Source organism: Oncorhynchus mykiss, chromosome 28, assembly GCF_057628025.1.
Source record: "Oncorhynchus mykiss isolate SJ-2025 chromosome 28, ASM5762802v1, whole genome shotgun sequence".
Classification (NCBI taxonomy): Eukaryota; Metazoa; Chordata; class Actinopteri; order Salmoniformes; family Salmonidae; genus Oncorhynchus; species Oncorhynchus mykiss.
In genome coordinates this window covers 23,285,369-23,299,580 of record NC_143049.1, presented here as the reverse complement: position 1 = coordinate 23,299,580, position 14,212 = coordinate 23,285,369, and the positions used below count along the sequence as shown (strand labels likewise).

The following is a 14,212-nucleotide window of genomic DNA, read 5'->3' as shown; positions in this document are numbered from 1 at the left end:
GAAGAGTGTGGTAACATCTCACAGCAAGAACTGGCAAATCTGGTGCAGTCCATGAGGAGGAGATGCACTGCAGTATTTAATGCAGCTGGTGGCCACACCAGATACTGACTGTTACTTTTGATTTTGACCCACCCCCCTTTGTTCAGGGACACATTATTCCATTTCTGTTAGTCACATGTCTGTGGAACTTGTTCAGTTCATGTCTCAGTTGTTGAATCTTGTTATAATCATATGAATATTTACACATGTTAAGTTTGCTGAAAATAAACGCAGTTCACAGTGAGAGGACATTTCTTTTTTTGCTGAGTTTATATTCCACTTCAATGGCATGGTGATTTAGCGTCCTGAAAATAAGAATGTACACCCAAGCTTTGTTTTTCATCCACCCTTTCTATTCATATTTCAATGTGATGATCTGAAATATTTTACCTTGCAAGTCTTTGAAATATTTCACATAAGGCAAATTACTGGGTAAAGAGAAGTAATTAGCCAGCCTGTATTTTTCAACAGCTAATAGCCTGAATGTCTCTTCTTTGTGTCTTTTCTGAATTATGAGCAGAGTGGACTTTCAAATTGCTTAAATGTTCTTGTTAATCATATAGATATCCAAATCAAATAAAATGTTATTAGTCACATGCGCCGAATACAGTGACATGCTTACTTACAAGCCCCTAACCAACAATGCAGTTTAAAAAATATGAATAAGAATAAGAAATAAAATTAACAAGTAATTAAAGAGCAGCAGTAAAATAACATTAGCGAGTCTATATACACAGGGTACCGGTACACAGTCAATGTGCGGGGGCACCGGTTAGTCGAGGTGATTGAGGTAATGTGTACATGTAGATATAGTCATTAAAGTGACAATTCATAGATAATAACAGAGAGTAGCAGCTGTGTAAAAGAGGGGGGGGGGGGGGGCAATGCAAATAGTCTGGGTAGCCATTTGATTAGATGTTCAGGAGTCTTATGGCTTGGGGGTAGAAGCTGTTTAGAAGCCTCTTGGACCTAGACTAGGTGCTCCGGTACCGCTTGCCGTGCGCTATCAGAGAGAACAGTCTATGACTAGGGTGGCTGGAGGTTAGGGTAAATGGTCTCATCTTTCTATATAATGTTTTAAGATTCAAATGTACATTGATTGTGTCTATTGAAGACCACTAATGTATGGTCTGGATTCAATCAAACATGCAGGATTTGTGCAACCGTGGGAGAGATCACATACGCTATGTAGCTGCACCTGTAACCCTCCTCATGAATCAGGGTTAAACAACATGATGACAAGGATGGATGATTTCACTCATGTAAATACAAAGGTTATAATGCATCATTATCTGTATGACCTGTTGGGTGACCTGTTGGGTTAGTTCGCCATAAATGTATAAAGACAATGCCCACAGTTAATTATAAAAGAAAATTGGCTAGTTTGATAAAATCTTGAAATATCGAATATGTTTATTTCAGGCAATCTCTGGGGAAGCATTCTGGGAGTGGGTGAAGGAGCAAATTAATACTATCTACAAAACAAGAGAGGCTATTCTTTCTTTCCCCTAGGCAAGGTTCATGGCAGTGTTATTATAAAAGTATTCAGTTTATCATATATATTCCACTTCAATGGCATGGTGATTTAGCATCCTGAAAATATGAATGTACGCCCAAGCTTTGTTCTTCATCCACCCTTTCTATTCATATTTCAATGTGATGATCTGGAATATTTTACCTTGCAAGTCTTTGAAATATTTCACATAATAGAGACAAAACAGATGGCTTGGAGCAAGGTTATAGCAATAAAGCACTGTAAACCATACCGTAAACCCAATGCTTTTCATCAAACACATCTTAGGCCCTTTGCAAAGCAGGGTTGCTTTGAAATTCAAGTTTTGGCTGCTCTGACTGAAGCACATCATAAAGTTTCAAAATGAAAGATGCATTTGATGCACTGTTTTGTGATGAGGACTACAACGAACCCATTTTCAATCAACAGACAATAACCAAAGAGAGACATTTGATTGCTAGCGACTGATGATTTTGTTTTTTGCTGAGGGGGAAGATTCTAATGTTTTTGTTTGTGTTTTATTTTGCCAGAGAAGAGCTGATGATCTCCTCATCGTTTGACAGTCTGGAGGTTTTACTGGACTCGTTTGGCCCGGTGCGCGACTGCTCAAAGGACAACGGTGGTTGTAGCCGAAACTTCCGCTGCGTCTCTGACCGCAAGCTTGATTCCAGTGGATGCATGGTGAGTGAACCACTGTACCGCCTGGAGATGGCCCACTTTACAGTACTACCTCTCTTTGTTTGCTTAGCAGCCATGAAATGGATCAGGCATGTTCTATTTCATTCACCATCTGTCCATGGATTCTATCCTACTAAAAAGTTGTACTCCTAGTGTTTGTTGGTGTTTTGCGACAGATTTATGGTGAAAGATGTGAAAACTCTGTCAACCATCTTTAAGACTATTTATTTGCTCAAGACATGAGTTTCAGGTGATCCAGCATTTCTAATTAGATGAAAGGTGATCCAGCATTTCTGATCAGATTATCTTTCTGTAACAGGTTTGAAGATACACTTTTTGGAACTATCAGATCTTCCTCAAATGATAATAATTTATTGATTTACATTTCCTCAATATTATGCCCGCCCACCCTCAATGCATGATATTAAAATGAGATAGAGAATATCTATTCGGTGCATGAGTAGGACAGCTCTAAGGCACATTTTCGATGCATTTCAGTTTCAAATGTCTGCACTGGATTGATAAAACATCACATTTGCATTACTGCAGTGAACTTTTCAAAACATGACTGTCATGGCAAGAAAACATTAGTAATCAAAAGACTCTCAAAATGTTGGTTTAACATAGCTATCAAGACCATTCTCTGACTCAGCAATGGGCTGTATGTAATGTCTAAACTGGTTTTGACCAAGTTGTTTGTGTAGGAACTGTATTTCACACTTGAATGTGAATTATATATGAGAAGACACTATTTTAATCGACAACAAACATTCATTATTGTATCCGTCATAGTTAACAATTGCAATTTGAGTACAGAGGCCATACTTGGACATCAATGTAAGTGTTCTTTCACAGCTTTGGGGTCCATCTGAAAATACATCCGTTTTCTGCACCAATGCAATTAAGATTCCTGTTTGTTAGAAGGCCTGACTTGGTTTGCTGTTCATTCAGATACAAGTGCGTAGAAAATCACCTAATTTGTTTATTTGAGGCTTGTAAATGTCAAAATCTTGCTGCTCAAGTAAATGTAATTTCAATGCCGAGCGATTAGATTTAGCAAACAATGTATTGCCCTCGTTGAGAACATTTTCCTTCTGCTCTAATTGTGCTGGTGGACAGACCTACCTACATGCAGCTGTCACAGAGTTCACAACCAACAGCATGCAGACTCCCTGGTATTGCACTTCTTGTAATAGATGTACATGGCCTGTGACCTATAGTATCAATGGTTTCCAGTATCTAAAAGTCATGACTAAATGTATTGATTTATTACAAAATGTATTGCAGGGTTTGACATTTAAACACAGGAAAGAGCATTGCAATATCAGAGGGCACAAAATACTGTATATCTATGTCATGTTGTGGAAATTATTCTTATATGATATTAAATTAGGATAATAATACATATTAATAATTAATTTAATTTGTAAAGTGTATTTCTCACACCCAAGGCGAACATTATTTTTTTTTTTAGATAAAAATAATGCAAAACACAGGACATAAATAAAATTTGATTTCATTTGATTTGACATAGAACACAGACAACAAAGCTATATACTGAACAGTTGTCGTCAGATCCGGAGGACATGAGAACAGAATTAAGAGGTCCTGTTAATTAATTAGTCAATGATAGCAGCTCTACCACTGAGCTCTGAAGTAGACAACAGTCTCAGAAGGTATTTGTTAACATGCTCAAGCTTCATGAAATACTTAGACATGTGCCCCTAGTTTATGTAACTGCAAAATACATCCAATCATCAAATTAAAATCATATTTTCATTTTCTATTTGTTTTCTCCCTTATTTCTGTCATGAAGCAAAAGCCCTGATACTTTCAGCAACTGATTATACTGAAAGGATATTAATAGATATGCATCATGTTGATCTTTATTTCTAAACATTTCCTTGCATATCTCATGCTTTTATGGAGATAACCGTTTCTATTATTGTGATATTGTCACGTTCGTCTAATGAATTAACGGACCAAGGCACAGCGTACGTAGAGTTAAAATTTAGACAGATAAACTTAGAAAAAAACAAACAATAAAGAATAAACGAAATGACAATGCAGTGCTAACAGACAACTAAACATAAACAATATCCCATAACCACCAGGTGGAAAAATGCAACTTACGTATGATCCCCAATTAGAGACAATGATTACCAGCTGCCTCTAATTGGGAATCATACACAAACCCCAAACATAGAAAATAAACCTAGAACCCCACATAGAAATAATAAACTAGACTAAACACCCCTAGTCACGCCCTGACCTACTCTACCATAGAAAATACAGGCTTTCTATGGTCAGGATGTGACAGACATGTATTATTGTCTGCATCACCCAGACCTACCTGAAGCTCTGGATTTTTGATTCATGGTACTGAAGGTTTAATATGGACATCCCATTTATAAACATGCATTTGCAAGCTTAGATCCGCAATAAGGAATCAATATTTTTCCTACCAGCTCCTACTAAGTGTCCACTCTTGTTACTGCAAGATATCCAGGATGGTGCCATCTGTTGGATATATTACTTGGCGTTTTGTAATTACCTTGTGACTAGGTATATGAATGATGCTTTCATCCGTCAAATCATAGTGGTAACTGGCTGGGACCCAGAGGCCGAATCCACAAATCAATTAACACCTTGTCTGAGTCCATGCTGCCAGTCTCGTCTCGTCATGTTTAATATCTCTCCTAGCATGAGCCGAAGCCGCCTGACCCACTCTGTCTTGGCTGATGTATGGCACTCCTGAGGAGAGACAGTGCAGTCGTTTGGTAGTAATGTCTAATAATCACCTAATTATTGTGCGATTCATTAGCTCTCGTCTACTCCTGCGAGAACAGGGGAAATGTGAGGCTGTCTGTCCAGCCTGCCTGCCACCAGAACAAATTGGGCCCTGTCCAAACAAAGCGTCAGCCTGCAGTGTGGGATGTGTCCCTACCGACAGAGGAGACCTTAGTATTTACATGATGCCGACATTCCGACTGTTATCACACACTTCCTGCAGTGAGAATGACCAGGCTGGAAATATTCCCCAATGTCTTAATTGGCCTTTGTAATTGGTATATAGACATTTATTCTTTCATTTGATGTTCCATTGGTGAAGACATTTCATTACGTATTTACAGTACTACTGGCCTGTACTACAACTGAACTTGTCAAATTTACATTTAAAAAATTAGGTGTTCTGTTTGGGAGTCACATATGCCTTCCCCCAGAGAACTCCTCCTTCAAAAATATATATAGATATACCTCAAAAACACATAGATATACCTTACAATTAATAGAATGCTTAATTGTGCCAGTCTAAGCTGTCCACGGTCAAACATAATCTTATTTAACTTCAGAACAAGCACCTTAACATGTTTCCCATGCTGGCCAATGCACTTTGTTACTGACGTAGTCCACATTCAGTTGCAACCAGCTCTGACTTGGATCCCATTTTGGACACTAAGCTGTTCTGAGCTGAGTCGATATTTGGCCAAGGATTTCTATGAGCATACTCCTATAGAGTAGCAGGTGCTCAGCAGCCTGCTAGTACTGATGTTTTCCTCTAAGGATCGATAGGGGGATTTAAGGTTGTACATCCTCTTTTGGAAAAATCTGTTGCAGTCTTTCCGTGGACAGATGCAGAGCATGGGAATGCACCTCTGTAATTCCTAAAGCTACCTCTGAAATATGACTGGCTAGCACCAGGGGAAGTGTTGGTGAAGTTTTTTTTTTACACTAATCCCCCTAACAAATGGTGATTTATGAAGATAATATATATATGGTTTGGGATACAATCACTGTACAATTTTAAGTTTACTTTTATATTCCCAAGGGGTTATTATATTACTGTACGGTAATTTTACAACTCTTAAGACTACCTGATATACGTTGATAACCTCAACCATGACATTTGGAACAGATTATATCTTCCCTCTCCTCCTGAAACTCTGCTTGCTGGATAAGTAGACCTATTCAATCTCTATTGTTCACTTTCTCCAATCTGCCTATTTGGCGTATTGGAAAATTGCAAAGTTTATCCAACTCTCTAGTAAGGATTTGTTGCTATGTGGCAACACCACATGGCTGATTCCCATAAACTGGAAGGAGCAGGAGGAATTTATCACCATTAGGAAATGGGATTAAAAGGTACAGTGGTTCAAGGGTTTTTCCAGTTCAGCCTAAATACAAAAGCTTCACAAGCCGGTACACTATTATCATTTATTGTTTTATGTCCTTAAAACTGCCAGTGAAGGATGTTGTTTATTTTGTGGAGCTACATTTGTTATTCTACCTAGCAACTAAAAAAAAAATGTGTAATTTCATTACTATGAAAGGCGATATATTGTATGTTGACATTATCTATTGTTTCTCTCATGGAGGGATCTTTAGAGGACCTTTGCCATTTTTCACTTTATCAGAATCATTTCAAAGCATATGATTTATTCTACCTTTGACCTATGGATTGTGAATTCCTAAACGTTTGAGTTTTAAATTCGCAATAGAACTCTATGCAAAAATGCTGTATGGTGTAACGTCTACTTCCAACTCACACTCTCAAACACGTAGATCCCCTGAACGCAGCTCACTTTCCAGCCCACTTTCCAGCTCACACTCTCCAACACATAGATCCCCTGAACGCAGCTCACTTTCCAGCCCACTTTCCAGCTCACACTCTCAAACACATAGATCCCCTGAACGCAGTTCACTCTCCAGATCCCAATCACCTGAATTCTGATACCTGTTCACACACCTGTATGTTATTATCACACACTATTTGGTTCAGTTCTTTGCACCCCATCATTGCGAGGTATTGTTTGTTTTGTAACACACTTCTATTCGGAGCACTGGATATCACCCTCTAATTTAATCCTCTCATGTATGATAGTTTTTGCCTGCCTCACTAATGAAGCCTTTTGCCTATTCCTTGCCTGTACTTTATCCTATTGGATTTCCTGTTATCTACCTATTGCCTGATCTCCCGGACAATGTTACTAGCCTTTTCCCTGCCTTTACTGTTGACTATTTGGTCCCCCTGTGTATGACCTTCTGCCTGCCCCTGGACCCAGCTACCTGCCGCCTCCTGTGGTCCTTTACAAATAAACACCTCCCATTGTGTTCATTACATATGGAAATAGAACTGTATGGAAAATCCTCAAACAGTATAATGCAAGCCTGAAAGCAAGCACATCTTTTACGACTATCATTCTCTTGGCATCATTCTCAGTTCTATTTCTGCATGTCAGTCAGAATCACCTTTATTCACCAAGTACATTTACACACACAGAATTTGGCTTACAGCAGTCAATAAGAAGAGATGTGGGGTTCACAAGCAAGGGCCATCAAGGACCATTAATACATGAATTCCACTGACTTCCCTTTGCCACACTTACCCATTGGCATCGATTGCAGAGGCCCAGTGATTTAAAGAGTCTCTGCTACAGAGGAGTTAGGAGATTCAATGTACCATGCTCTTTACATTACATGTGATAAATCAGTTTTCACAGTGCCCGTAGCCAAGCGACAAAATCAATAGCAATGTGTCCAGGGAGGGACGAGGCGAGGGACTCCTGTTACGACATATGCCCCAATGGCCATTGATACATTAGCCATTAACCCAGTGTTAACCACTTAACCACAGATGATTGTGGACTACAGGAAAAAGAGGACCGAGCAGGCCCCCATTCTCATCGACAGGGCTGCAGTGGAGCAGGTTGAAAGTTTTAAGTTCCTTGGTGTCCACATCACCAACAAACTAACATGCTCCAAGCACACCAAGACAGTCGTGAAGAGGGCATGACAAAACCTATTCCCCCTCAGGAGACTGAAAAGATTTAGCATGGGTCCTCATATCCCCAAAGGGTTCTAAAGCTGCACCATCTCTGCCTGATATGGCAACTGCTCTGCCTCTGACCGCAAGGCACTACAGAGGGTATTGTGAACGGCCCAGTACATCACTGGGGCCAAGCTTTCTGCCATCCAGGACCTCTATACCAGGCAGTGTCAGAGGAAGGCCCTAAATATTGTCAAAGACTCCAGCCACCCTAGTTATAGACTGTTCTCTCTCTGCTAACGCACAGCCAAGGGTACCAGAGCGCCAAGTCTAGATCCAAGACGCTTCTAAACAGCTTCTACCCCCAAGCTATAAGACTCCTAAACAAATGGCCACCCAGACTATTTGCATTGCACTCCTTCTTTTACACCGCTGCTACTCTCTGTTGTTATCTATGCATAGTCACTTTAATAACTCAACCTACATGCACATATTACCTCAACTGACCAGTGCCCCCGCACATTGACTCTATACCGGTACCCCCCTGTATATAGTCTCGCTATTGTTATTTTACTGCTGCTCTTTAATTACTTGTTTCTTTTATTTCTTATTCTTATCTGTATTTTTTTTACTGAATTGTTGGCTAGGGGCTCGTAAGTAAGCATTTCACTGTAAGGTCTACTACACCTGTTGTATTCGGCGCATGTTAATAATACAATTTGATTCGTAAGAGGGCCAGCCAGACCTCCTGAGGCTTGTTCACGCTGCAGGCATTAATGCTCAAATCATTTTTGTTTTTCAAGTCCATTTTGAAATACTGTTAGTCCAAATAGCAAATTACAAGTGACCAAATCAGATTTGGTGACTTGCACAGTAATTCAGTCTGATTAGTGGTCGTGCTCGTGCTTCCTATGACTCAGAAGTTATGTAGCAAGCTAATGCTAATGTAGCAACTGGATGTTTCCCAGTTGCTTTGAATGTACAAAATCATAGTGTAATAAACACTTTTAAAGACTCAAAGGATAAGATGATTCATTTTTGGCTAGCCACAGCACTCAACTAGCTAGCTAGGTAGCTGTTTAGTTTTCTAGCACATTCACTCATTTGCTTGTAAACAATTAATAAGCTAGTTAGCTGCCAATGTTCTTGTTAAACCATCAACAGAATAGCTAGCAAGCAACAAGATATGCCAAATAACAGTCTAAAAACATTTGAGGGCAAATAAATCAGATTTAACCATTCAGACACAAGTCACCAGGAATCAGATATGAATATGATTTCAAACCACCTATAAAGGTAGTTTTGAATGTGGCTTGAACTGTCCATTTCTATGTGATGTTTGACTGTTCAGACTGCAGGAAATAGAACAGATTCGACTTGGATATGCAAAAAAAAAAAAACAGCCAATTTCAACAAGGCTTTGGTGTGATGACATACGTGTATCTTCACCTGCCCTTGTTGTTAGTGGTGGGATGGGTCATAATGATCTACAGTAAGGAGAGGGATTTTGTTAGGAAACGCATACAGTTGAAGTCAGAAGTTTACATACACCTTTCTGGATGCCTCTGTGAATTTATGCTTCATACTGTATATCTTTGTTAGCAGCACATATTTTGTGGTGTGACAGAGTTCATCGAATGTTGTTTGGGAAAATATAATCAAAGCCATTACCTTGATTTTCTCTCATGTTGCTAACCCACTTTTCTACAATTTGTACACACACACATGGGATCTGGATGTGTCTGATCTCTACTTATTTCTGTGTGAACTAAAGATTTGGAACATGATTACATTTGAGCAATATGAAACCAGATCACATCCCTAGTGTGTTTTAGTTGATCTGTGCCCCTATTGTTTTTGACTTTCTGTGCAATGGTGTATACTTTATTTCCGTTCTTTCTAGTGCCCTCCTGGACTGAGTCCCATGAAGGATGGCACAGGCTGCTATGACCACCACATTGGCATCGACTGCTCTGACGGCTTTAACGGAGGCTGTGAACAACTGTGCCTCCAGCAACTCGCCCCCCTGGAGGATGACCCCACTCTTTACAACATCCAGATGTTCTGCGGGTGAGAGAACACTCCTGAACTTGGATGCATCTCAAATGGCAACCTATTCTCTACATAGTGCACTAAAGTAGTGCACTGTGTTGCAAATACAGTGCTATTTGGTATGCAGGCCCTGTCTCTGTGGCACTGAACTGATATAACAGTGTCACATCCTGAAGTGTTTAAAAAGGAGGACAGAAGTTTACAATGTAGGAAATCCTAACAATACCATGATAGTAGGGAAGGGAAAGGGGATACCTAGTCAGTTGCACAACCGAATGCATCTACCAAAATGTTGTTGGGTTCTGATTGCTTGACTTATGAAATCATGAAATATATGTATTCCTTTCACTGAGGGAGAGAGAGTAATTTATAACCTTTACATTATGTCAGGATATATTATTGTTAGCCATCTGGGATCCTATGGGAGGAGGAAAGACACCGTCTGGTACCAGTCACCATGACAGCTGTAAGTTGGGGAGGAGTGAGCACTTTGGGGCAGAGGTCAGGTCAGAAGAAAGGAGGAAGAACAGATATCACTAAGGTTCTGAACATCACTGGCTGTTCAGATATGTTGGAGGAGATTCAGCATAGGAGAAAGGGTTAAATATCAGTGCTTGTGTGAATGTCTTTTGTCGGTTCAGCTGTTCGATCCTCTGGGATGAGTGAACTTGGTTTAAGCTTTCATAGTGTCCGTCAAGTTCTTACTTTGATAATTAGAACCTAACAATGTGTAGTAATAGTATTGCCTTCTTTTTCACCTCAGTAGATTCCTGGTGATGGCATTGTCATGACATAGTTTTAGTAGGAAAGCGAAGTGCACCAGTATGTCTTTTAAATGTCAGCTGTGCAGTGCGTTAGTCACTCAGAGTGATTTGTCTCTTCGCCTTGGAGAGGTTGTCTCTTAAAAGAGAAAGATCTCTTGACCTCTCTTTTAATGTCAAGTCTTCTCCTGACACAAAAGTATTTCTGACTGTAGGTGACAAACGTGCTTAATTGTCTGTCATATGAAACATGATAATATGACAGGGAAAGTGAACCAGTTTAAATGCAGTGTGGATTAGGACTGCATTATGGACAAAATATATCTAACCCTTTTTAGTGACACTTTCCTGTAGAAAGAAGTGTCATCATGAAGAAAGGGTATTTCACTTTAATCCCAGGCCCATTGCCTTTGATATATTTTACATTGCTTGCTAGACACTGGAATGTCAAAGTGTCATAAATATGAAAGAGTCGAGAGGACTCACTGTTTGGATTATTCCCTTTTTGAAAAATGAAATGGGGTGTTTTTTGTTCACTGAATTTAATTAATAGCACCATACAACAAAGCTAGAATTGATTGGCACACTAGAATTATGAAGAGGCCTATTTTGTGGATTTCCTTGAACTCTGGCATAAAGGGGTGCACTTCTGAGTAAATAGTGAGCCATGAACACAAGTAAAATAAGTCAATAATCCTGACAGATAGCCATAGTGATGTTTACATAATGTCAAGATGGAATTTCATGTACTCTTCAGTCAGTCACTAAGGCAGCCCAATTCTGATATTTTTTCTGCTAATTGGTCTTTTGACCAATCACATCAGATCTTTTCACATATTTTTTAGAGCTGATCTGATTGGTCAAAAGACCAATTAGTGAGAAAAAGATCAGAATTGGGATGCCTGTGTAAATTTTTATTTTAGAATTGTTTATTTAACCAGGTAGGCAAGTTGAGAACTGCGGCCTGGCCAAAATAAAGCAAAGCAGTTCGACACATATAACAACAGAGTTACACATGGAGTAAAACAAACATACAGTCAATAATACAGTGGAAAAATAAGTCTATATGCAATGTGAGCAAATGAAAAAATACAGCCAAAGGGACCTATTCAACTAAATCAGTTTCCAGTATAAGTTTATAAAAAACAACCTCATTTTTTATCCCTGTATTGACTTGAATTACAAACAGAATTCGGTTTAGGGTTTAAATATATGACTATATTTATTAGAAGCTTCATGTATAATGTAGATTAAACACAGTCTATTTGAATAGAATGTAAGAGCACATCAGCTCACACTGCTCCCCTTTTTTTTATGGCTGCCGTTGTAGTTGTATTGAGGATTACAAGAAAGGTCAAGATGGTCGTTCCTGCCAGCCCTTGTCTGAAGCCTGTACCGAGGGACTGGACTGTGGGGAGACAGCTGACATCCCAGCCAACCAAACCGTTTTTGGGGATCTCTTCTATGGCTACAACAACCACACCAAGGAGATCACCTCTGGGCAGATCCTCAAAGCTACCTTCAGGTAATGTATGAGTTGTGTCATGGGTTATAGCTTGTGTATAAAATAGGAATGATTCATGTTTGATTCACGGTTGATTCATGGTTATTTAATTTGTCCTCAGCTAGAGGAAAACATTTACTTATAAAACATTTAAATGAATGTATACAATGGGCAGAGATGTATAGTATACTAAAGCAAGATGAGAGACTAATGCACTCAGAAGATTAATATGTACTCTATGGCAACTTCTGTCCACAATGAAAATTACCAAAATGATGTACATCTAAATAGAGTGTATCTTGTGAATGAGGATCTAAAGATCTGCTTTTAATATCTAAAGAAATGCACAGCAGGCCCTGTTTTGTGAATATGAGTTATGTGGCAGCATGCTTTGTGGGCTGCTTAATTACCATCGTCCACTCACGATGCTTCCTTTCCGCTGAAGTCAGGAAGTCAGGTCACGGAAATCATCTATGGTCCTGAAAATGTAATTTGGGTGCACATGGATCCCGCAGCCAGAGGCAGTGCATCCACTTACAATATGTCACGTGAATGCTTGAGGAAGGCGAACAAGGGAAAGTTAATATCATCAAGTACTGTAGCTAAATCTCAAATGCTCTGATCTCATTTTGAAAGCACCGGGAGAGACAGCCAGGGTTTCAGATAGACTTTGAAAAGTACAAAATGCTCCTGTGCAGAGTGCAGCCAGACATGGTGCTGGAGAAAGCCTCTTTGGGGAGCCATGGTTAATGCAAACCCTAATTATACAAGATGGCAAGAAGTGAATTAAAAGTGACCAGGAGCCAGTTTGGTGTAATGGAACGTAATTGGAGCAGATGAAACTTTGAATGTGCAATGAACAAAGGGTCTGCTGCGCTGCTGCACTGGTGCCTACCTTGGGTTCATTAAGCCTCACAAGAATGCCATACTGATGTGACAATTAATTGGAAACTAAAGAAAATAGTCAAAACTTTGGTACACAGGAGGAATAGTACTGGGAACTAGAGATTACTGCTGATGATGTAGTATTGCAGGGAACTTCAAACTTAATTTACAAAAGTATTATGAATAAACATTCTCTCAATGATAAAAACAATTGCTAGTGTTACTGATATTAACTGCTGGGGTTCATTAATTAATTTCTGACATTTGAATTGTATTATTTTAAAGGAGAAAAATGTATTTTAACTTGAGGTATAGTCTTTAACATTATCCAGGTAAATACAATTTAATATCAGAAATAAAATGTTGTCCATTGACTGACACCCCGTGGAGAGGAATAAGCCCTTGTGTGACTCGTGCATGGTTTACAAAGAGAATCACTGTGAGAGACATCCTGGGAAAAAAGGAGAGAAGAACTTGGATTATTCTGTTTCATACCAGCCTGGTGCTTGGAGTTTCATTGGCGCTTCATCAAAAGCTCCACCCCACGGTTCTGAAGTGTCACAAAGCATCTGTTTCACTCTTTGACAGTAGACTTATGAAATGCAAGGAAGTCCAATTTTAACACGGTCTAATCATTAACGTAGCATGCAAAAAGTAAGGAAACTTCAGCTATCCTGAAAAAAATCCTGAAAAGTACAGAAACAACACATAGTTGCTGGATAGAAACAGAAATTTGGTTCTCCAAACTCCCAAGCTCCCCTCTACCACACTACTGTACACAAAACGTTTCACAAACTATACAAAATGTGCACATTTCCTCATAGTCAAGTATGGCTGTTGATCTTTTATTCATTTGAAAAAGAGGTATCCCACCCCTACCTTTTTATTTAGTCTGGCTGGAACAACAAAGGGAAGGAAATTAAAGGACACATCTAGCAGAGTGAGAAGGTGCCCACTGGCTCTTCACAGCCGGTGTTGCTGGAATAAGATGAGGCTAGCCTGTACCCACTCAG

At 39.4% G+C, this 14,212-nt stretch overlaps 1 protein-coding gene across 19 annotated transcripts in view; it reads left to right on the top strand.

Annotated features, from left to right (window-relative positions):
- Nucleotides 1-14,212, top strand: part of LOC110508744 (astrotactin-1) — a 252,083-nt gene that overhangs the window by 103,774 nt on the left and 134,097 nt on the right. For all 19 annotated transcript variants that reach the window (XM_090226150.1, XM_090226154.1, XM_090226153.1 and 16 more), the window contains 3 exons: nt 2,083-2,233; nt 9,901-10,067; nt 12,141-12,335. In XM_090226150.1, the coding sequence (XP_090082276.1) occupies nt 2,083-2,233; nt 9,901-10,067; nt 12,141-12,335 (513 nt within the window). The remainder of the gene's footprint in view (nt 1-2,082; nt 2,234-9,900; nt 10,068-12,140; nt 12,336-14,212) is intronic.